Consider the following 24,233-nt stretch of genomic DNA (forward strand, 5'->3'; position numbering starts at 1 on the left):
AATCAAAAATCTGAAAATTGAGTTTTTACATAAAAATTCGAATGAATAAAACAAAAATTTCCTTTTAGTTACGTTCTCCACGGATTCTTTGGGCAAGTTGAACATCACGTTCCATAATTGTGACACGGTTAGCATGGATAGCGCAAAGGTTTGTATCTTCAAAGAGACCTACAAGGTATGCTTCGGATGCTTCTTGGAGAGCTGCAATAGCAGATGATTGGAAACGAAGATCACCACGGAATCCAGATGCGATTTCACGAACAAGACGTTGGAATGGAAGCTTACGGATAAGGAGATCTGTGCTCTTTTGATATTTACGGATTTCACGAAGAGCGACTGTACCTGGTCTGAAACGATGTTGCTTCTTAGCGCCTTGTGAATCAACAACTGGTGTTGACTTACGAGCTGCCTTAGCACCGAGTGACTTACGTGGAGTCTTACCACCAGTAGATTTACGAGCTGTTTGTTTTGTACGAGCCATTTATAATTATGATAAATAATTTACGGTTTTATGGCGGCAGAAAAAGTTTGCTTTTTTTAATGCCATTTTAGTCCATGTTAAATTAAATGAAATTTTATTTAAATGAATTGCAAAAAAACAATGGAGTAAAATGACATTTATGATGTTTTGAAAAAAGCGCGGGGTTATAAATGGTCGAGAAACCCCGCCATTTTTATTCAATTCATGAATTTTTTCTATTTCAAAATATGGCGGACTAAAATGGCTTTTGTAAATGACGTTTTAAACCCCGAAAAATTATATGAAGATGATTTCAATTGAAAAGATTAAAAATATAGACTAAAATGACATTAAATGGTTCTCACTTTTTGATTAGAAAAGGCGCCTAAATTGTGATATTTGAAATGAATGAGGATGAAAATCATTTATTAAATGTCTGGCAGAGGAAAAGGTGGTAAAGGTCTTGGTAAGGGAGGTGCTAAGCGTCATAGGAAAGTTATGCGTGAAAACATTCAAGGTATTACAAAGCCAGCCATCAGAAGATTAGCTCGTCGTGGTGGTGTCAAGCGTATTAGTGGTGATATCTATGAAGAAATTCGTGGTGTTCTTCGTCACTTCCTTGAAAATGTCATTCGTGACTCAGTTACATATACAGAACATGCAAGAAGAAAGACAGTTACAGCAATGGATGTTGTATACGCTCTTAAGCGTCAGGGCAGAACGCTTTATGGTTTCTAAGTTATATTTTCATTTAATTTTCTTAAAATCGTTTTTCAAATTTCCTTTTGTTTTATATTTATGAAATGGTTACCATTGAATACGTAAAGGAATTTTTTGGTCTAATGGAAGAAGAAGAAGAATAAGCAGATCCAGATTGAAAGCTAACACACAAAAATTAAGTAAAAATGCCGATTTATAGATATAATTTTTTTCAATGTTACTTGTATTGAAATTATTAAGAATCATACTTGTGTTGAAATAAACAGATAATAAATGAAGAAAAAACGTAATGCGATAATTTGAAAATATATTCGTTAAGGAATCGCAACAAGAATAAAAAAGAGCTTAAAGGAGTTCAGCCAACTTAACACAAAAATTGTGAGTTGTCATCGACTTTTTGTTTCGAATTGTGGGGTTTTCGAGGGAATGATCCTTTTGCTCCTTGTAAGAGCAAAAGTGATTAAATATGCTATTATGGTTGATGCTGGAAGCTCTGGAACAAGAGCTCATATTTACAAATGGGAGAAATCAAAAGGAATTCCAAATGTAAATCCAGCTCCAAATCGAACGAATGGGTGGGTATATAAAAGCAAAATACCACTTGCAAAGGCACACAAGAATTCATCAATCATTGAATTTATTTTCAAACCAATCATCAAATTTTCAATGAAAAGAATTCCACCAGAGAATTATCCGACAACACGAATTTTTGTTTTTGCAACAGCAGGTGTTCGGCTTTTATCAGAAGAAGATCAACTTCGTGTCATTTCACAAACATACGAATATCTCCAAAAAAATTCACCCTTTAAGTTAAAACCTCGTTACGTCCAAGCCATCACTGGTGTTGAAGAAGGCATTTTTGGATGGTTATCCGTCAATCATCTTCTTGGGAGATTAACATCTAAATCCACAATTGGTGCACTTGATATGGGTGGTGCCTCCAGTCAAATCTCATTTCGTATTAAAAAGCTCAGCGGCTCTCCAGATGAGCATACAGTCAATCTTGGTAATCATCATCGCATCACAATTTTTTCACATTCCTATCTTGGTTATGGTGCCAATGAAGCACTTAAAACAATAACCAATTATCTTGAAAGTCATGATAATCACCATAATCCATGTTATCCCGTCAATTATTCTGGTCATCATAAATTATTCAATTTTAGTGGAACTGGAAATTTTCATGAATGCACACAGTTAGTTGAAAGTGTTCTTCTTTCTCAACCTGAGATCACTGATGTTGTTGTTCCCAACGCTACGAATGAATACGTTGCAATGGCTGCGTATTTCTATTTGAACGATTTTCTTAAACTTCGTTCGAATTCGACTTTAAGTGAACTTCGGCAAAGAACTACTGAATTCTGTTCGAGAGATTGGGAAAGTATTGAACGGGAATATCCACATAATTCGTATGTTGTTAATTATTGTTGGTACGGAATTTACCAATGGAATGTTCTGACGAAAGTTTATCATTTTAATGATAACACAACAAATGTTATGAAGATAGATAACATAGACGGAGTGGACCTAAGTTGGACAATCGGAGCAATGCTGAAAGAAGCGTCAAATATTGAACTCGATGATAGAAATTTCGATTTATTTCCTTTCATAGCAATGAACGCATTTCTAGCTGTAAATATTATTGTTAAGATAATAAGGAAAAGTGCGCTGTGCAGGAAGAAAGGAAGCAACTTCGACGCGTAGTTTGTAAAGGTTTTTTTGTTTTTGTAACATTCTTTTCCCTCATCAATTACTGATTTGTGATTTTTTCACACTTTTTTAAAAATCATTATTGTTTCTTTAAAGTGGTTGCAGAAAGGTTTCCCAACGATAGAATCGAATGAATGAAAAATCATCGGATTTATATTCAAAAACTGAAGTGTTTGGGGTCCCAACCACTTTAGATTCATAAGTAAAAAGATTTATTGACATATGCGTTTGAAAAACATATGAATAACTTTATACATTTAACTCTACTTGCACCAAATAAATCTTCTTGTCAATTTTTGATTTATCGCGTCCTTTCCGATATAAAAATTCTTCAATTACACAAAATTTGATGAAATAATAACAAAATGAAAAAGAACATTAAAAGAGAACGAACCAAAATTTGATTCATGCGAAAGAATTCACACCAAACAAAACGTTTCACAGGTACTTTTTATTGCTCTGTGCTCACTCATTTCTTTGACTTGCCTTCACCGGCGTCCTGAGCTTTCTTCGAGTTATTTTGTCCACTCATCAGTATTGTTGCGTATATTGACCTAATCAACTGGTAAGACACAGCCTGCTCCAAAGCACCGTAGTCAGCGTAGTCAGAGCACCTTACGAACAAGTCGGCCAGTATCAGCATATTTGATCCCGGGTAGTTCACTTTCTTGTTCGACTTGAAGTGTTCCATACCGCATTGAATACTTTTGGCGAACATTGTGAAGAAGTATGCGTACGCGTCAGCCGGTGCCTTAATTTTGTTTTGGTATAGTGCATAAGCTATGAACACGTCCAATACTCTTGATATCAAATGTGAGTTATCTTTAATAGCATCATTCGAAGCGTCATAATCGAAACATTCCCAATATTGTAATGAGAATAATGACGCTATGATAGCTAAGAACTTAAACTTACCATCATTACTATCACCGAATAAGTCAATACCATTTAAAGATTCGTTAATTATATTCATGAAATTATTATCTAAATGTGGTTTAACACCTGAATTATTATTTGTTGTATATTCATTAATCATAGAACGAACTTGTAAAATAGAACCTAAGGTAATAATATTATGTAATAATCCTTCTGGATCATTAAATGATGGATAAGATACTTCTGATTTAACACTATTCGATAATTTATTTAATGTTTGTGCTAATTGTTTAATCTTTTCACCAATTGTATTATTAATTGAATCAATGATTAATGAACATCCTTCTTTACCTATTAATGCTTGTAATGATTGAAATGCTGGTTCGGATATATATTGCGCAGGTGATATATTATCTTTACCTGGCATTGGTAAAAATGCATCTTGTGAATTACTATAAAAACTAATTGGTATTAACTTATTAACAATAACACCTGAATATGCATTCCTATACATTTTAACAAATGCTGATTCAACACCATCTGATAATGTATGATAACTATTATATAATGTAATTGGTAAACTCATTGCTCCACTTGAACATACAACTTGCATAATCCATCGTGCTGTTTGTAATTCACGTATAACTTCAACTGGTGGATGTAAATGTTCACTACTAAACATTTCAACCATATACATTTGTAAATCTTTACGTAATTCTTCTGGTAAATTATGTTCTTCTCCACAGATATTAACTACTCCAATTTCTTGTGCTATCATCATTGAATATCCAATTTTACGTGTTGTACTTGCAATTGGTAATATTTCTTTACGTGCTTTGTTCGAACTTTCATTACCTAATGATTGTGCTTTATCACTCATTAAATTATTAGCTAACATTTGTTTACGTAATTTCGCATAATGTTCATTTTGTAATTCATCACATAAATCTCTGATTGAATTTGAAATTGTTTTATATAAGACTTGATAATGATTCTTTAATGTACTTGGTAAACTACGAATTTCTGATATTGATGCATTATCCATTGAACAATAATGTACTAATAAAATTGCTCCAATGTTATAACATGATTCATTAAATTTAGTATCACCTACATATTCAGAGATTTGATTAATATGAGCCCAAAATGTAGATATCTTTGATATTTGTAATATTGTTAAAAATGTGTTTTGGAATAAATTCATTCTAAAGTATACACCTGAAAGTAATCGTAATAATGGAACTAAATGTGAAGCTCCATGATTAATTGAGAATCTTCCAAATGCTGTAAAGAGACTATAAATTAAACCTAATAACTTAGATAAGTCATATGTAGTACCTTGATCATATTGTGCTATATCAATAGTTCTCATTGCTGCTATTAACATAGTTAATTGATCATAAATCGATTGTGATAATGTAAATGAATGTGCTAATGTATCAATATAAGGTGCATCAAATTCTCGAATATTATAGATAACAAATCGTTGAATATCTGGTATAGACTTAAGATAAATAACGGTAAGTTTGCCATATAAATAAACTAATTCCGAGATAGAATGATTACTACTTGGTAAGTTAGGTTTAGTAGCTTTAATACGAAATGCATTCTTGATTTCAAAACCTGCAAATCCTAATAATGAAAATGCTACTCCAAATTTGGTACTTAATAATGACGCATCGACTTCAGATGCTGAAATAAAATCACGAATAAGTACAGAGATCTTAAGTCGCTTGTTTTCTTGTGTTGGCCGAATCTTTGAATAATCACTTTCTGCTGTTTCAACAAATGATGTATCAAATTCAAGTTTCTTGTTCTTCTTGAATAAGTTCCATAATGTCTTAAGTTCGATAAAGATATCGCCACATAATTGGATAGATAAACAATACTTATAGATAAGTTGGAACGCTTGGCCAAGTTGTTGATTAAGTGATTGCATTGAAACAAAACCAAAACATAAGAAGAAATCACAGATTTCACGAAGATGAATCATTGTAAGTTGATCAATTGTAAGAAATGTATCGCTGTTGTTATATTTTGGTTCTTCGGATAAGGTTAACTTATCCCATAAATTGGATGTCGGATGTCCAATGATAAGAACTATGGACGGTGTAAAGGTGGAAAGCAAATTAAGTATTGGCTCATTAAGAAATTGAAGCTCTGATTCAAGTGACTTGACTGAAGATCTTTCATGAAGAAATTTATCTAAAAGTTCACCATTAGGATCAGTGCCCTTAGAAACAGCTTCAAGTGCCCACCTGTAAAGATTTACAATGGTTGTGAAGTCATCATATTGTGTAAGTAAAATATGTAATTTAACATAGGTGTTGTAAAGTTGAATAAGATTAAGAGTAAGTGGATATCTTTCAACAAAGCTAATAGTAGGTGTTTGGTTCTTACATAATTGAAGGGTCTTTAAAGCTAATGCTTGAAATTGACGGAAGTGTGCTAGAATAGTGTAGGGACGTTGAAGTGTGTTGTAGGTATCACCTGACTTTAAGTTTCGAGGTGCTTGTGGGATTTTCTTAGATTCAGGTCGGAATTTTTTCTGAACTTCAGAGGTAAGGATGCTCTGAAATTCGGATGTACCAAAGGACTTGATAATGTCATACATACCTGCTAATAGACGCTCACCATGCTTATTCAGTTCGATGAGACTTTCAAGTTGGAATTCTTCCATTTTGTTTGAAAAACCGCAGAGGTTTCATACAAAACACGTTTGCCACCGATACGGGTTCAAAAAGTATATTTTTCGCAAAAACCGCTGTCAAATCATAATAATTCTAGCTAATTGTCTCCGGACTTTTTCCATTTTATAATGGAGAAAAACATCAATATAGCATAAATAATCGATATATATTTTAATAACATACTAATTTAATGTTACTATAATTAATATTTAACCTAAATAAAGACTTGAATCATTGAAGATGTAAAAAAATGTTTTAATATAATTTAATTAAAAATAATATTAAACATTTGGACATTTGACGTTTTTATTTCTTTATTCCCATGATTTCATGAAGAGAATATGAGAATTTGGTAATGGCTAATTTTATATCAACGGTCCGTGTCAAAACCGCCATTCGATGCAGACGCTAATTCCTGTTTTAAACAAATTACAGGATGTGTTCGCTAGAGTTGGTAATGACTCGATTAATCTCCCTCAGATTGTCGTTGTTGGTTGCCAAAGTTGCGGTAAATCTTCAGTTCTTGAATCATTAGTTCAAAAAGATTTCCTTCCACGTGGTTCTGGAATTGTAACACGTCGTCCTCTCATACTCCAACTTAATCATACTAACACACCTGAAGAATATGCTTATTTCCTTCATCTTCCAGACAAAAAATTTACGAATTTCGATCTTGTTCGTAAAGAAATTGAAGATGAAACTGAACGTGTATGTCATGATAAAGGTGTTACTGATGCACCAATTAGTCTTAAAGTTTATTCACCTAATGTTTTAAATCTTACATTAGTCGATCTTCCAGGTTTAACCAAAGTAGCAACAGAAGGACAATCTCATGATCTTCCACAACTTATCCGTAATATGGTGCTTAAATATATCAAACCTGAAAATTCAATAATTCTTGCAATATCACCAGCAAACTCTGATATCGCAAATTCAGATTCCCTTCTCATTGCTAAAGAGGTAGATCCACAAGGTGACCGTACAATTGGTGTTTTGACAAAACTTGATATTATGGATAAGGGTACAAATGCACGTGACATCCTCACAAACAAAGTTTATCCGCTTAAGTTAGGCTTTATTGGCGTTGTAAATCGTTCACAACAAGATATTAATTCTAAGAAACCGATGAGCAAAGTACTTGAAGAAGAACATCGATTCTTTGTAACAAGTAATGACTATAGAGATATTGCTGATGTTAATGGTTATCCATATCTTGCAAGTACACTTAATCAGATTTTGATGAAACATATTAAGAAACATCTTCCAACCGTTCATAATGAAATAAATGAATTGTTAAGACGTAAGAAAGCTGAGCTTGAAGGGTATGGTGAAACATTTGGTGATAATGTTGAAGAACAACAAATGCTTTTATATAAGATGATTGAACATTATTTGTCTATCTACAACTCATTATTGCTTGGTACTTCGGATGAATTAAGAGCTACAGGTATCGATGGTGGTTATTATTTGATGAGTTATCTTGTTAATGATTTCCCTGCAAAGTTAAATACTATTCCATTACCGACTACTATGAAGAGAGAAGATGTAGCTAACATGATTGAAGCTAATAGTGGCATTCAAAGGGCATTGTTCTTCCCCGAGGCAACATTCACACGGTTAACGATCGAATATATTGAAAAATTGAGAGCCCCTTCAATTGAAGCCGCTGAAATGGTGCACCACCGTTTGATGGAGTTACACGAAAAAGTGCACCTTGCTGAGTTAGATCGATTTCCAAAAGCGAAAGCTCTTTTATCGCAATCTATCTTAGACATTGCCAAAGAAACACTTGAGGAATGCACATTATTTATTAAGGATTTCATTGATACACAAGAAGCATATATTAACTCTGAATATCCAACATTTAAAGAAAAGACAAAAGCGCATTTACAAACTGGATCATTACAAAGTAATGTTGAACTTCTTCTCGAATTATCTGAAAGATATTTCTTAATTTGTCGGAGAGAAGTTGAAGATCAAATTGCAAAAGGAATTCATCGAATTCTTATTAAGCAATCAACTGAATACTTAAGACATGAGTTATTCAAGAGACTCGTGTTGAAGCCAAACCTTACAGAGGATCCGGAAGTAGCTGCAAGAAGGAAGAAATGCGTCGAATTAATCAAAGCGCTTAAGGAGGCATCGAGCATACTTAACGAAGTACGTATGACAAGAGTGTAATCAGTAAACAGTTTAACGATATAATATGTTATTGAGTTGTGTTAAGTTTTTATTTATATATTTTGTTAACGCATAAATTCATTGTCGAATCGAAACAAATTTAAGTTTTGGTGTCAATACTCTCGTTTACGAAATTGTTCTTTCCTCGCCTCTTGTTTGTTAATACTTTATAAAATTAGAAAAGGTGGTTGAAAACTTAACTATACGAGCTATTATATATAAAAACTTATGTAGTAAAGTTAAGTTATACATTAACCCTGTTAAACTTTTTTAAAAGTTAAACTCTATTTCCACAGTTTATTATATGCATTAATGGTTTTGTTTTTATAATCAGTGAATTTAAAAGAGAAGTTATAATGTTTGCATTGATCAGGTTTTATTTTGTCTTCATGATATCACTAAAAATATGATCTTCTTCTTTCTTTTCTATGTTCTCATACATTATTGAAAAACTTTTCACAACTTCATCTACACTTTTTGCTTGCTTTGTAGCATCTGGTCTGTTTTTAAGGCAAAGGCCAGCTAATTTTGGAGTAAAGTCAGTTAATTCTCTGGCTATTAAAACATATAATAGATGAATATCTTCTTGAAATGGTGTAGTCATAAAATCACTAAATGTTTTTATTAATTTTATTGTTTTGGTGGTAAAATCATTTTGGTTTTCTTCAAAAAATCCTATAAGTAAGTTGCATTCGTTCTCTACTCTTTGTTTAAAATTAGAAGGATTCTCAACTTTAGTAAAATAACTACATATATAATGTGGAACAATATTTTTACAGAAAATATTCATGAATTTATGAAAAAGAGGTTCTAAAAGATGTGAATTTATATTATCTATGAAACCATGAATTTGTTTAATTTTATCTTCAAAGTCAATTCTAAACTTTTTATATTCCCCGATAATGGAATAATATAAAAGATTATAAAGAGAATTTAATCCTTTTTTCATAATGATCAGCCATACTTGAAATAGTTTATTTTCTTGCCCATTTACAAAAATTTCAGGACTCTTTTTTAATGCTTGTTGAATTATTTCTTTTGCATCATAAGAATTATTACAAATAGCAATCAAATAACTACGATTTTTGATTTTATCTAAAGAATTAGAGAAATCAAATAATCTTTCAATTAGAATTTCAATAAACATCTTACCAATATCATCAATGATATTTAGTCCTGATAATTTAACAAAATTATATGCATCTTCAGCTCTTTTCATAAGATCCATTGGTGCAGGTGTCGTTAAAATTCCATTTCTTTTTTCTTCAATGGAATTAATATCCATACTTATGATTCTCCTTAAGAATTCATTATATTCATGAATAACCATTTTCTCAAATAAATTTATTAAATCGAAAATTTGATTCTCAAAGTTATTACTTGTTTCAAAACCAAGTAAAACTTTCATCGAACATTTTATATCTTTCATAAAGTTTATAAGAGATAATAAAGAAAAAGAAGTTAAAGTATTATTATTACGAAGTTTCTCTGTAATGTTTATGGTTTCTTCACTGAAAAAATTACCAATAAGATCAAAAATTTTTAGATCAGGTGGAAATGCATAATTTAATTTTTCTATTTTTTCAGAAAATTCATCTAACACTTCAATAATGTTCTTAAGATTTTTATCAAGTTCACTTGTGTTTGCTTCTTTTAATTTTGATTCAAACAATTCAGAAATAAAAAAATGGAAATTTTCTGTTATGAAGGATTGCTCTCCATTTGAAATCAAAATCCAATTTGACCTAATTAATTGATCAATACTTGGTGGTTTATTATTTGAAAATAATACCTTAATTTGAAAACGTGCATTAGATAATATTTGTTCCTTATTTTGATGAATTGAATTAAATTTAGATATTATAAATGGTATTAATGATTGATCAACAACTTTTTTTAATAGACTAGATTCAAAGTCAAGTAGTGATTGAATTGTTAAGTAACATTTAATCGATGTGTTTTTTGGATTTTTATGGAATAACTTATTAACAGCATTGATATGAGAATCTACTTCACAAAGATTTTTATAAAATTCTTCTGTTTGATTTAGTTTTTCCCAAATTTGGGAAAATGATTTTAGTTCATTATATTTTTGTATGATAGATAATTGCTGTATTTGTTCTTTTTGATCATTGATTTCTTTCATGAATTTCTTTATTTCAATAAGAAGATTTTTTGCTTTTTGTAGATTTTCAATCCCATGTTCAACTTTCCGTATGTAATCTTGCACGCAAATTTTAAGGAAACTGAGTTTTTGTAAATGTTTCTCATTTTCTCTCTGTTTATTTACTTCTAAAATCTCAATATCTGCTTCGTTTTTTAATTTTTTTCTAACAAACTTATATGCCTTATTTATAGCATCTTTTTTGGCCTGTTCGAATTTAGCTAGATATGATTCAAGTTCTTGATCATTCATATTTACATTAGTTTTTTTTATGAGGTAAATTAATTAAACAAAATATTGTTCCTTTAATAAAAATTATTAATGATTTTTAAAAGGTTGCAATCAAACAAAATTGTATCTATTTGATGATATAATGTAATTGTTGATAATTTGAATTAACATGTATAAAAAAACTTATAGTTACTTGACATTGTAATTTCTAGTTTGATTTTGATTTTATTTAAAAAATAATATAAATAAAAGTTCTTTTTTATTTTATCATTAAAATTATGTCATATTTTTTATTAACATCAATTCAACTAAACATTCTTGGAGGATATATACAAAAGAGAAATCAAGAAATTATTTACAATCGCAGATATGAAATGTGTGTAATGCCACGTTATCTAGAGAGATTTGGTATTGATGGTTCAGGTCAAAAAATTGCTATAATTGACATGGGAATTGATTGGCTTCATACATCATTTTATGATGGTATTTCACCTGGGTTTAATCAAGTAATTAGAAATCATCGAAAATTTTTATATATTTGTACAGGATATTTTGATTCTCATTCTTTTGTTAGGAAAAATGATCCCATATATTTTAGATTAATTTTTGGATATGATAACCATGGAACAAAAGTTGCATCAGTGGTTGCAGGAAAAGCACATAATCAAAATTCACGAGCTGAAGCATTTAATGGTGTTGCACCTAATGCAAAAATTTTATTTTTACAGAATGAATATATTTGTAATCCTAGAATACTTGAAAAAACTCTGAAATTTATTGAATACAATATCGTATCTATTAGTTTAAGTTATGATACTGTAATGTGTGATTTTGTGTGCAGAAAAGATTTGCATAATCTTGTTTCTAGGTCTCCCCAAATTTTATATGTAACATCAGCTGGAAATCTTTGTAAAAATGAACGTTTTTGTACTCTAATATCCATTTCAGATAATAATAATATCCTTACAGTTGGTTCTCAAAATCAAATATTTCGTTATAATAAAGTTGATTTTTTAATTACATTGTTTCAAGATGAAAACGTAGAACCAATAGAAGCACAAGAAATAATAGTTAAAAACGATCGATTTAAATATTATCAAGCAAGATTTATTTTAGTCGAAGCATCTTGTTTACCAGAATTTTGTAATGGAATGGAAATATGTGTTTTTGTAGTATACCAGAGAAATAAAGGTGAATTTAAACGAAAAATTAACGAAGTTATTAATCTAAATTATAAGAATATCCTTGTATTTAATATAAAACCAGAAAAAATGCAACAAATTGCAAGCGAATTTTATAGGGAAATACTGAATAATGTTTGTTTTATATTATGTGATAATATTAATATTTACAATTTTATAGGTAAAGAAATAATAATTCAAAAAAAGATTAGAAGTGTACAATTAGTTGTTGATAAAGTAGTGCGTGCACATTCATCTGGAATGGGTCCATCAATTACTGGCATAAAAAAACCAGAAGTAGTTACATTAGGAAGATGGATTCATGCAGCTTCATCTCAAATTGAAATTGCTCCAAATCATGGTAGTGATTATGTTTATTCAAGATATCATAATTTTATTGCATCTTCAGGAACATCTTATTCATGTGCAGCTGTTTCTGGTGCAGCTGCACTTATTAGACAATATTTTACGGATGAAATGTATTTTGAAGGGTATAATTTCAAACCTTCAGGTGTACTTCTTAGAGCAGCAATTATTGAATCAGCTGTAAGTAATAAAGGAATAAGAACACCAGATAATAAGATAGGTCATGGATCTGTTGATTTATCAACACTTCTTCCAGTGAAAAGATTATCAAATTTTGGGCTTCGAATATGTAAAGAATTAAAAATAACAGGGAAAAAACATTATTCAGCTAAAATAATATTGACAAAAAGAAGTTCAGATTTAAAAGTAACATTATCATATATGGATAAATTTTTTGAACGAGAAGATGGTTTTACTAAAAACATTCCAATATATTATGATTTAGATTTAGTTGTAGTAGATCCAAATAGAAATGTATATTATGGTAATCACAACAAAAACAACCAAGAAGAACATTGCTCAACAAATGAAAAAATAATTTTATTTAAAGATAATAATGAAGTTATCGAAGGTGTTTATGAAATTCATATATTTAGTAATGAGAATTGTGAAGATACAATTTGTGCAGTGGTTGTTACAGGACCATTTCCTCATAACAATATTAAAATTAATCCAATAGAACTAAAATTTATTGAAGATCACACATGCATTTCAGAAGAAAATGGTAAATGTATTGAAGGAATTATGGAATGTAATGAAGGTTTTAATGGAAACCTTTGTCAAAACAAGATACATGAAATTAATCAGCATATATTTGTATGTGATCTTGAGCCTTATGAAATTGGCTATTATTATATAAAATCCAATAAATTAGATCCAACTATAATTGAAGTTACTCTTATCAATGAAGAAGAAGATCAGGAAAATTCACAGAACGAAATAATCATGTCTAATATAACAGTATGGCTTTCATACAAAAATGAAATCACATTCAGCCAATTTTTATTTGTTAATGCTTTGCAAACCCCTGGGGATTTAGCATCAACAGGTGAAATAAATAGTGAGATTCATGAATACATATATATCATGATTTTTAATAATCAAAATACAAAGAATAGGTTTAGCTTTTTTACAATTCCTAGTCTTGAAGAAAGTTTTGAAATATGATTTTACTAAACTTATTATTTTAATTTAATATTTTTCTTTTGGATTTTAGCATCAACCAAAATTTGAGCAATTCACAGAACAGTTTTATTGTAGGGAAGAAAGAGGATGAAAAAGCAAAAACAGGGGTTTTGTTTGCAAGCCGATATCGGCCATAAAAAAGTACGTTTAAAAACGATTGTTTTCATCACAAATTTATCAAAGGCAATGGTTTTCAATTTTCAATGTGGACAAAACATATCGGCAAATTACTGTACGTTAAGCTTCATTTCCCGAAAAATGAGTTGCATTGAACTAGCCAAACGACTTGCAAACAAAAGGGTAAGTTTAAGTCCCGCTTCTTTTTCTCCAGCACCAAAAAAATATGAAAAAAATAAATCAAGAAAATTATCAATTGAACCCAGATCTATTATTTCTCCACCCAAACAAAAAATATTTTCATCTGATGAAAACAAAGATAACAACAAACCAACCAATACAGTATTAAAGCCTGTAATACGTCTTCAAGAAAAACATGATTACATACCACCATTTAGTAGAATCTTTACAGATAAGAATCTTTATCACTACTTTAAGAAGTACATTACTGAAAAGCGATTAACATCTGTTCTTGCATTTTGTAAGTCCGTCAAAAGGTTTAAAGAACAGTTTTATTCAAAAGAAGGAAAAAGATATTGTCGCTTTCAGAAAATTTATGAAAAGTACAATAAACTCCCATCACCCTACGTAAACACAGAATTGTTAGATCATGGAATGACTATGATTACACCAAATTCATTTGATAAATGTGTCAACTTAGTTTTTAAAGTTCTTCAAGAGAAAGAATTTAATCAATTTCTTGATTCAAGGCATTATATCAAATGGATATTAAAATATCATAACACAGAAATTTACTAAAAATTTACCATGGTAACTTTTTTGAATATAATCGTTTGTTGCGATATATTTTATTGATTATTTTTAATGCACAACTCTTCTTTCTACTTTTTTTGTTGGGGTTCCCCTCTTAATGATTTAAGTACCACTGTTACTGGTGGCAATGCTTTAGGTACATCTGTCACTGGTGCTGCTGCTTTAGGTACCTCTATTACTGGTGTTGCTTTGCTCTGTTCTGATTCTGTAGATTGTACACTTTTACGTCTTCCTCTTTCTAGGCCTTTCTTGTTGTGTTTCTATTTCTGGTGTCGCTTTGTTTTTTTCTGATTCTGTAGATTGTACACTTTTACGTCTTCCTCTTTTAGGCCTTTCTTGTTGTGTTTCAGTTACTGGCGTTGATTTATTTTTTTCTGATTCTGTAGATTGTACACTTTTACGTCTTCCTCTTTTAGGTCTTTCTTGTTGTGTTTCTATTTCTGGTGTCGCTTTGTTTTTTTCTGATTCTGTAGATTGTACACTTTTACGTCTTCCTCTTTTAGGCCTTTCTTGTTGTGTTTCAGTTACTGGCGTTGATTTATTTTTTTCTGATTCTGTAGATTGTACACTTTTACGTCTTCCTCTTTTAGGTCTTTCTTGTTGTGTTTCTATTTCTGGTGTCGCTTTGTTTTTTTCTGATTCTGTAGATTGTACACTTTTACGTCTTCCTCTTTTAGGCCTTTCTTGTTGTGTTTCAGTTACTGGCGTTGATTTATTTTTTCTGATTCTGTAGATTGTACACTTTTACGTCTTCCTCTTTTAGGTCTTTCTTGTTGTGTTTCTATTTCTGGTGTCGCTTTGTTTTTTTCTGATTCTGTAGATTGTACACTTTTACGTCTTCCTCTTTTAGGTCTTTCTTGCTGTACTTCTATTACTGGTGTTGCTTTGCTCTGTTCTGATTCTGTAGGTTGTACTCTTTTAGGTCTTCCGATTTTCCGTTTTTCTTGTTGTGTTTCTATTACTGGTGTTGCTTTGCTTTGTTCTGATTCTTTAGATTGCACACTTTTACGTCTTCCTCTTTTAGGTCTTTCTTGGTGTGGTTTCTCTAGTTTTGGAAAATCTGTTGCTGATGCCACTGTTTTAACAAGTTCTAATATTGTCTTATATACATCTGTCATTGATATCATTTGGGTTTCTTCTGATTCTGTAGATTGTACACTATTTCGTCTTCCTCTTTTAGGCCTTTCTTGTTGTGCTTCCATCACTTTAAGTTCTTCTTTTTGATCTTTTGTAAGTACTTCTCGCTTTGGTGATTGTGATCTTAGCCTTTGTCTCATTTTATTTTCAACTGGTTCAATTTCTTCTTTTGGTGATTGTGATCTTAGCCTTTGTCTCATTTTATCTTCAACTGGTTCAACTTCTTCTTTTGATGATTGTAAACTCTGCTCTTGATTTCTTCTAACCGGCTCAACATCTTCAATAGGTTCAAATTCTCCAACTGGTTCAAAGTCCTCATTTTGTTCGTCTTCTTCCTTTGATGATTGCGAACTCTGCTCTTGATTTCTTCTAACCGGCTCAACATCTTCAATAGGTTCAAATTCTCCAACTGGCTCAAAGTCCTCATTTTGTTCGTCTTCTTCCTTTGATGATTGCGAACTTTGCTCTTGATTTCTTCTGGCTAGCTCAACATCTTCAATAGGTTCAAATTCACCAACTGGTTCAAAGCCCTCATTTTGTTGATATTCTTCCTTTGGTGGTTCGTCTTTTTTCATTTGGTTTGCTTTTTCAGGATTTTTCACATATTCAATTGTCTGACATATTAATGGACTCATGAAATAAATTGAAGCTGGTTGCGCGCTATCAATTGTACTTTTCATAAGAGGTAAAAGGGCTGGTCTAAGTTCAGGTTGTCTTTCAAAAATTGCATTTATAATCTTTAAATTCATAAAATCAGTAATTTTAAACGACAAATTCAACTCTCCTATTAACAATCCTTCTTCAATAGCTTTTAGCAACAAATTTGAATATTCATCATAAAATGATTTCAAACATTCTTTAACACAAGAATTTGCCAAATGTGACCTATTTGCTTTATCCCTAAACATATAAAGCACTTGAATACCATGGACAGTACCAAATTTTGATCTTAATATTGGCACCAAATCATCCATAGAAATATTTGTTATTAAACTTTCATTTAATACTAATACATGATGAATAGTCATTAATAACCATTCAGAAACAACTTCATTTTTTGAATATTTTAGCATGACGAAGAAATCTTTCGTATGCTTAATGGCCGTTAAAGGTGCAATGAAACAAGTTTTTTCGATTAATTCACAGTAACAGTCACAGTATGAATCCTCTTGTTTTAAAGCAGCTTTAGCCGATGGTATAAAAGACATTAAAATATGACAAATTACAGGTTCATCATTTATTTGTGGAAGTTTTAAAGATTTGTCTAACACATGCCTTTGAATGTAATTTTCTAAATTTTTGTTTATTTTTGGCATCAAAGCAAAAATTGTATTTTTAGCAGATTCACGAACATAATCATTTTCATGAAATAAAGAAGGTATTATAGCATCATATAATAACGTATCAATAGTTTTATTAGCAAGCTCAATGTTTATGTTTTGTACAATATTATCAGTTATTGAAATTGTTTCTTTTTTAGTTAACTCTAAATAAGGTTTTGATTCTTGAATAATTTCATCCCAAACTTCCATAAATTCATTTGATTGAACATATGCTTGGTAATTGTTTTCATCATCTACAAAATTAGAATTATTTATTATTGTAATTAATGTATCGAAAGCATTTTGTAATTTATCATATTTAATATTATATTTAGTTTTTCCATATGTAAGAAGTCTAAATGATCGCAATAAATAATCAGAATTATTAATAAATTGTTGTTCAAAAGAATTGACTAATTCAATAAGAAAAATGTATTCTTTTTTAGTTGTTAAGTTTTCTAATGATTTATATATCTTTTTAACAGTTTTATATTTAATATTTTGCGAAAATAAAACAGGTATAAATTCCGCCGCTTTTTTAGAATAATTTGCTATTTTAGTAATACCTAAATTCATAGAATATTGAACAAATTCTTTAAAATAATTAGGAAATTGTGCCATATAACCTTTCATTTTTGGTACCCACTCAATAAGGAAATCAGAATCTGATATTATAATTGAATAAAATATATTTAACATAATAGAATAATCTGTTTTAAGATAAGTTGAAAATACATCATATAAATTCGATGTAGAAAATATATGATTTGGCCATTCTTCATTAATTTTAATATTAATATTAGTTTTAATTTCATTTGATATTTCATAATTTTTAGATTTAAAGTTATTTTTTTGATATATTAAGAAAACAACTGAATTAAAACATGTTGAAGGTATACTTGATATATCAATAATGTTAAATTCATTTAATTTTTTTCCAATTTGAATATAGTTATTATCTTTCATTATTATTGTAAGAAATTCTTCAGATTTAATTTTATATGTTAACCCTTTAAATATATAACAAGAATCATTCCATTGAAAAACAAAAGGAAATTCAAACAAATTTTTTTCGTCACTATGTGATATATGTAATAAAATACAATCATAACTTTCTATGTCTCCGTAAACTTCACTATTCATTTCAAACACTTTTTGTAAATACATGTTTTTGTTTAAATCAATATCAATATATAAAAATCTATCTGAGAAATTATCTTCAAAGTCGAATAAATTAAGAAGTTGTGGAATTGAATCTTTTTCATTTAAAAATAATGTTTCCATTATTCTTTCATTAGAAAGAACTTGATTAAAATCGATATAATCGTTAATAGAATATTTAAGTTCAACTAAAAATTCTTGAATGCTTTTAATGAAATCAGATGGTTCATTTATATTAAAAATCCAGTCGAGAAATACTTCATTATAAGCAAAATGTTGAAATATTTGTGGTATTATTGAATCATTTGGAGCATTTTTAATATTATTTATAATAATTTTCAAATTATTCGTTATTTTAATTTCATTATTCTTTGGTAATATCATTAATGAACTTGTTAAAATTTCTATGTTTTTAATTGAATCGTTTTCTAATAAGTATCTTAATGCTGCATTCCTTGATTCAACTGAACGACAAAATGGAAAATTAAAATCATCTAAAGAAGGTGGTCCAAATAATCTGTTGAAAACTATTTGTAAAATATCTTTATTAGGTTTAATATTTGATAATAAGCCTATAAACGTTTGATCAATTTCATTTTCATGAAAAGGTTCAAAAGGTTTTAATTCGATAAAAAAAGGTTCAAATAGTTCTGATTTTATATTTTTTGCTTTAATATGCTCGAAAAATTCTTTTGTATTACTTCTATAGTTTTCTTTAACAGTTAAATGAAGTAATTTAAGAAAAATTTGTTCTGGTATTTTCTCTGAAAAAATATTTAAAAATGTTTTCTTAATAATTAAAACATTTGAATCAATAATACATTTTTTACATAATAAAATTGGCAGTTCATTATAAGATTGTAAAATAGTATTTAAAGCTTCACAAATTATAGCAATATCAAGATTATACATTTGATAATTACAAAGAGCTGAATACATTATTGGTTCTAAATATTCACTATTAAAACGACTTGGATATTCAATATAATAATGAAAAATTATTGGAAGCATTCGTTTCGTTTCTAAAAAGTCAAGAATTGAGAAAGATACCATTTTCCCAACATTATTAAATAATTTTATTACGTTTTTATGAAAGTTTCGATCTACTAAAGATAACACTTGTAATAACATTTGTCCTTCTTCAGAAAATATATGTGTATTATTATAAAGAACTTCAATGTAATCTGCGCTTTCTAATAGTTTACAAAAAAATGGAATTACTTTTTCTAAAATTTCATTATTTTTATCATTTTGGCTTTTTTGATATACAAAAAATTTTATTGATGAATAAAAAGTAAAATTAATCGATGCTAATGTATCATTGTATTTTAAAAGTTTCATGTTTTCATTATAAATTAATAACTCATTTATTGGTTTATGAATTAAAATCGAAATTTCAGAATATAAATGTCGCATTGAATGAAAAGGATGAAAAGATATGTTAAAGCAATGTGAATTCCCTTCAAACTCAACAGTTATTATTTGGGAATAACAAAATGATTCTCTTGCTCTATAAAAGTCTGCTTCATATAGACATTCTTGATATATAATATAACAAATAGAAGTAAAAATTGACTTATTTTGATCAAACATTTTTATCATATCTAGACATAATTTCGCCATAAATTTTGGACTCTCTGTAAAAACAAATCTTAAACATTTTGCAACCCATTTTGAATGTTTTGGTTTAACTCCATCGTTAATAATTTTTTTAATTAACTTCTTTACTTCTTTCTTTTCAATATATTTTAAAATTGTATATACAATATTAGGTACAAAATCATTAATTGTTGAATAATCTAATTGTAAAATATTGTTAATTAATTGATTGGGGAATTTCTTAAGCTTATCGAAAAAGTGGTAAACAATTGAATAAAAATGTATGTCGAAAATATTATAATTCACTAAATTAATATAATAATTGATTTTACTTAAAATAATTTCCTGACAAAGTTTCGTTGGAAGTGCATTTAATAACTTAATTAAAACATCTGTAATTTCATGATTATAGTTTTTAAAAATTGTTAATCTATCAATAAATTGATAAACTAATTCTTTACATGGAAAATTTGCTAAGAAACTTCCAATTCCATAAATGTTTAATTGATTATCATCTAAATCAATTAAATCTTTCAAATGTTTTAGAATTATTCCATGAATTTCAAAATTCGGAATTTTTATCTTTATATCAAAATTATAAATTTTTAATAAATGATCTAAAACATCAATAGAAACACTATCATTTTGCATTCGATGAATTATAATTAAATCGATTTTAGGATAAAATGTTCCAACTTTTAGAAATTCTTCAACTATATCTTTATCTATATTTTGCTTTTTGATAAGAATCGCAAGGATACATTCACCGCATAAATTTGGTAATTCGTTTGATAATAATAATAATGAACTTATGTCTTTATTAGTAAATGGTGAATAAATCTCAAATTTACTTAACCGATTACAAATTTTTTTAACTAAACTTAATGACTTTGTGGTATTAATTACATTAATTAATCCAATTTTGATTAATTCCGCATATTCAAAACGTGTGATTGTAAAAATATACATAATCGAATCAAAACATTGGAATTTAATATCATCATTAGTTTCATCAGATCTTAGCATGTTAAAAAATGCTTGAATTATATCTTCTTTATTATCAAAGAATTGAAAAAACTGAGAATAAAAATGGAGAAAAAAATTTGGTTCTTGGAAATTAGTGCTTTGAAAGATGTCAAATGTGGTTTTGTAGAAAAATTGAATTAATGATTTAACCAGTGTGTTAGGGATTTGGCGATGGACAATTAAAAAAAGTTCCAAAATTAAATTTATCTGTTCAAAAGATATTTGGCTTGTTTGAAATAATGTTTCAAATTCTTGGAAAATGTTGTTTTGAAGTAACAATTGAATAAGGTTAATGTATTGATTTTTGATGGGAAAATTGTCCCCTTGGTTTTCAGTTATATTTTGATCTTGATCAACAACAGGCTGAGTTAAACTCATCATTGGCCTAAGAAGTGAAATTATAGCTTCTAAAAATGGTGGTGCAAAATTATGTTTTTCCAAATTTCTTATCAAATCAACATAAAGATTTTGGATTTCAAGGACATAATCATTCACATCATTTGTTTGAAGCATATGTATTATTAACAATGGTATTGTTTTAAGTGTAAATTCATATTGAATTTCATTTTCGTTTTCATTTTCATCCGAGTTTAAAATTTGAGAGAACAATTCATGTAAATTACTAAGCGTGGAAGAAGCATCCTCTTCATTGATATGGTTGAGAATTTCTTCAAGGCGCGGAAGTTCGCCCATTTTTTAACGGCCTATAATTGAATTTTTTTTGGTAAAGATCCAAAACTCAAAATATAAACATATGAGAATTATAAACATCAAAACATGTTAGAAAACGCTTGTAGCAGAGAATGGTATGCTATTTATAAATTTTAGAATATCAAAATTAATAAAATTTAGAAATTAATTTATTAATTAATTACATATATCAAATATGTAATTACAAAAATTTAAATATTTTGAATTGATGTTTTGTATAAATCACATTAACATTCATGATACATAAATTTAATCGAAATAAAATGATTTGGAAATTTCGCGGTTTTTTTCATTCGTGTAAAGTTGTCATTTTTATTGTAAAGGGAATTTTAATAGACCAAAATTTTCAAAAACAATGGAGAAAGAAGAGGCTTTAAGCCTATTATCAGAAACATTTTTTACAGTTTTTGATATAATTCAAACAGATACTATTGATGAATTAATTGGAATCACAGAAACATATTCTAACTTTTTCATTATTTTAAAATTTGAACAATTCAATGTCAATCTTCCATTTTTTATTTTCTTAGCAGATGCTGCTATTCATTTTCATGCTACTGATTGCTGTCAATTTCTTTTAAATCAATTACAATTTCCATCTGATGAAGCAGAAGATTTAATTATTGAATTTCCAGAACTTCCTGAAGAAATTGAACAATTTCTAAATGAAATCGGGAAAGTTGGAACAGAACCAAATTCATATAAATCAATGTTTGATTGGATAATTAATTCTGATTTTGATCTTGAAACAGTTCCTTGCATACCATTTGATGCTCTTTACATTGCTGCGCAACTCAACATTTATAGTATTATTCGTTATCTTCTTAATGCTGGGTGTAATATAAATCAAATTAGTGTTGCAAATGTTTTTTTATTTTTTAAACAATCATTTTCAATGGCGCCGTATTAAAGAATGATAAAGAATTGCTATCTATACTTAAAAAATATAAAGTTCCACAAGTAGCTGATGGTTTTGGTATTTTTTAATCTTTTTTAAATATCCACTTCATTGTTCTATTAAGACTAAAGATCCCGAAATTGTTAAATTTCTTCTTGAGATTGGTGGCGATCCATCATGTAAAGATTCCAATGGTTACACACCTCTTCATTTGGCTGCAAAGAAAGGGTGTTGTGCCATTGCAGATATATTAATCGGTTATGGTGCGCCATTAGATGAAATAGATAATGGCGGCCATACGCCAATGCATCTTGCTGCTAATTTCGGTCAAGTTAAAATGGCTAAACTTCTGTACGAAGCAGGAGCAAAACCAGACGTTTTGGATTTCGAAGTTTTTTTGACGTTTTTGATGTTTGTTTTTATGTTTTAGATCCCCAATTAATTATGCATACTTAAGGAAGAAGAAAGATTGTTTGTCGTTCTTTCAGTCAATAGGAATGGATAATGGAAATATATACTTCGAAAATAAAAAGGAAAAAGGAATTCATGGGAAAAAGAAAAAAGAAAGAAAAATACAATCTAAGCCTTATTCATAAATAATGAATTGTGAATTTCTATTTTTGCTATTTCCTTTTAAACATTTTTGATGGAAATTCATACATAAGAAAAAAAGAGCAACGACCAGATAAATCATGAAAAAGTGGGAAATTGAGAGATCTACGTAAAAATTGAAGATTAGCAAATTTAAAAGTTTCCTTATCTTTAAGTTTTACTATGGTTAACCAATAAATATATTTCTTTAATGACTTATGACAGCTGAAGATCATATGGAAAAAAAATTGATGATGTCAAAATATTAAAATTATTGATTGTTTAGATCATACGAAGAACGAGTTGATCGATGAGGTTTTCACGATTGCCGTAATCACCACCTTCGACGTAGTGGCGACGTGGTTGACGGAAACCACCCTTTGGTGTGTTGAGTTGGAATGGCCAAAGGAACCTGTTAGCAACAGTGAAGTTTGGTCCACATGTGTAGATTTCATGTGCAACATCTTCAACTGATTCGATACCGAATTTACCTAATGTTGCATAAACGATATCATTAGTTGAAAGTGGAAGACGTTGTCCATTGACGTTAGCATAACCGCGCTTGAAGATAAGTTGACGAACAACTTCTGGTGATGGATATCCATATGCAACATAAGATTCAACGCGCTTAAGCATTTCGAGAGTAGCCTTGTTGATGCGGATGAAAACGGCATTGAGTCTTTGACGAAGGCGGAAGAGTTGGAGGATTTTGCGTGTTCTTGGGTCAATTCCGTTAAGACCACGGATACGGATAACAAGAGCAACCTTAGCTTCAGCTGGGACGTAGAATGCACCTTCGGCAGCGGCTTTGTTCTTAGCTTCAATGATTGCCTTTTCATTAGCAACAAGTTCTTGTGCGTATTTCTTGGAACGTTCTAAGATGCGATCAGCACGTGCTTTTGCTTCTTGTTCAAGAACATCACGCTTCTTAATGTATTCTTCAGATTCCTTTTGTTTACGTTCTTGGATCTTACGGAGAGTTTCAGGCAATGGCTTTGACATTAGAAAAAGGCAGGACCAAAACCGCAAATAAACGGTCGCGGTGTTTATGAACCGTTTAACTCATTGTCACAAACAAATACGTTTCAAGTAAAAGAATTTAAGAGTTAAGAGATTAAACAGCAGAAAATGTT

At 29.4% G+C, this 24,233-nt stretch overlaps 7 protein-coding genes across 7 annotated transcripts; 3 read left to right on the forward strand and 4 right to left on the reverse strand.

Moving 5' to 3' along the window:
• Positions 1 to 64: 64 nt before the first annotated feature.
• GO595_008504 (histone H3.2) lies at positions 65 to 481 on the reverse strand (the record flags this gene model as incomplete). The annotated part of the gene is made up of 1 exon (XM_067922086.1): positions 65 to 481. The coding sequence occupies one exon, from the start codon at positions 479 to 481 to the stop codon at positions 65 to 67; it is 417 nt and encodes a 138-aa protein (XP_067771270.1).
• A 411-nt stretch (positions 482 to 892) lies between these two features.
• On the forward strand, positions 893 to 1,198 carry GO595_008505 (histone H4-3; the record flags this gene model as incomplete). Its single annotated transcript, XM_067922087.1, has 1 exon — positions 893 to 1,198. One exon carries the CDS (start codon positions 893 to 895, stop codon positions 1,196 to 1,198), a length of 306 nt encoding a protein of 101 aa, XP_067771271.1.
• A 408-nt stretch (positions 1,199 to 1,606) lies between these two features.
• On the forward strand, positions 1,607 to 2,884 carry GO595_008506 (ectonucleoside triphosphate diphosphohydrolase 1; the record flags this gene model as incomplete). The annotated part of the gene is made up of 1 exon (XM_067922088.1): positions 1,607 to 2,884. One exon carries the CDS (start codon positions 1,607 to 1,609, stop codon positions 2,882 to 2,884), a length of 1,278 nt encoding a protein of 425 aa, XP_067771272.1.
• A 475-nt stretch (positions 2,885 to 3,359) lies between these two features.
• On the reverse strand, positions 3,360 to 6,446 carry GO595_008507 (uncharacterized protein; the record flags this gene model as incomplete). The annotated part of the gene is made up of 1 exon (XM_067922089.1): positions 3,360 to 6,446. The coding sequence occupies one exon, from the start codon at positions 6,444 to 6,446 to the stop codon at positions 3,360 to 3,362; it is 3,087 nt and encodes a 1,028-aa protein (XP_067771273.1).
• Positions 6,447 to 6,855: 409 nt separating this feature from the next.
• On the forward strand, positions 6,856 to 8,637 carry GO595_008508 (Dynamin central region family protein; the record flags this gene model as incomplete). The annotated part of the gene is made up of 1 exon (XM_067922090.1): positions 6,856 to 8,637. One exon carries the CDS (start codon positions 6,856 to 6,858, stop codon positions 8,635 to 8,637), a length of 1,782 nt encoding a protein of 593 aa, XP_067771274.1.
• Positions 8,638 to 15,353: 6,716 nt separating this feature from the next.
• On the reverse strand, positions 15,354 to 16,541 carry GO595_008509 (uncharacterized protein; the record flags this gene model as incomplete). The annotated part of the gene is made up of 1 exon (XM_067922092.1): positions 15,354 to 16,541. One exon carries the CDS (start codon positions 16,539 to 16,541, stop codon positions 15,354 to 15,356), a length of 1,188 nt encoding a protein of 395 aa, XP_067771275.1.
• Positions 16,542 to 23,382: 6,841 nt separating this feature from the next.
• GO595_008510 (60S ribosomal protein L7-2) lies at positions 23,383 to 24,102 on the reverse strand (the record flags this gene model as incomplete). The annotated part of the gene is made up of 1 exon (XM_067922093.1): positions 23,383 to 24,102. One exon carries the CDS (start codon positions 24,100 to 24,102, stop codon positions 23,383 to 23,385), a length of 720 nt encoding a protein of 239 aa, XP_067771276.1.
• Between the last annotated feature and the right edge of the window lie 131 nt (positions 24,103 to 24,233).

This window comes from Histomonas meleagridis, assembly GCF_020186115.1.
Source record: "Histomonas meleagridis strain 2922-C6/04-10x chromosome Unknown contig_68, whole genome shotgun sequence".
NCBI classification, from domain to species: Eukaryota; Parabasalia; order Tritrichomonadida; family Dientamoebidae; genus Histomonas; species Histomonas meleagridis.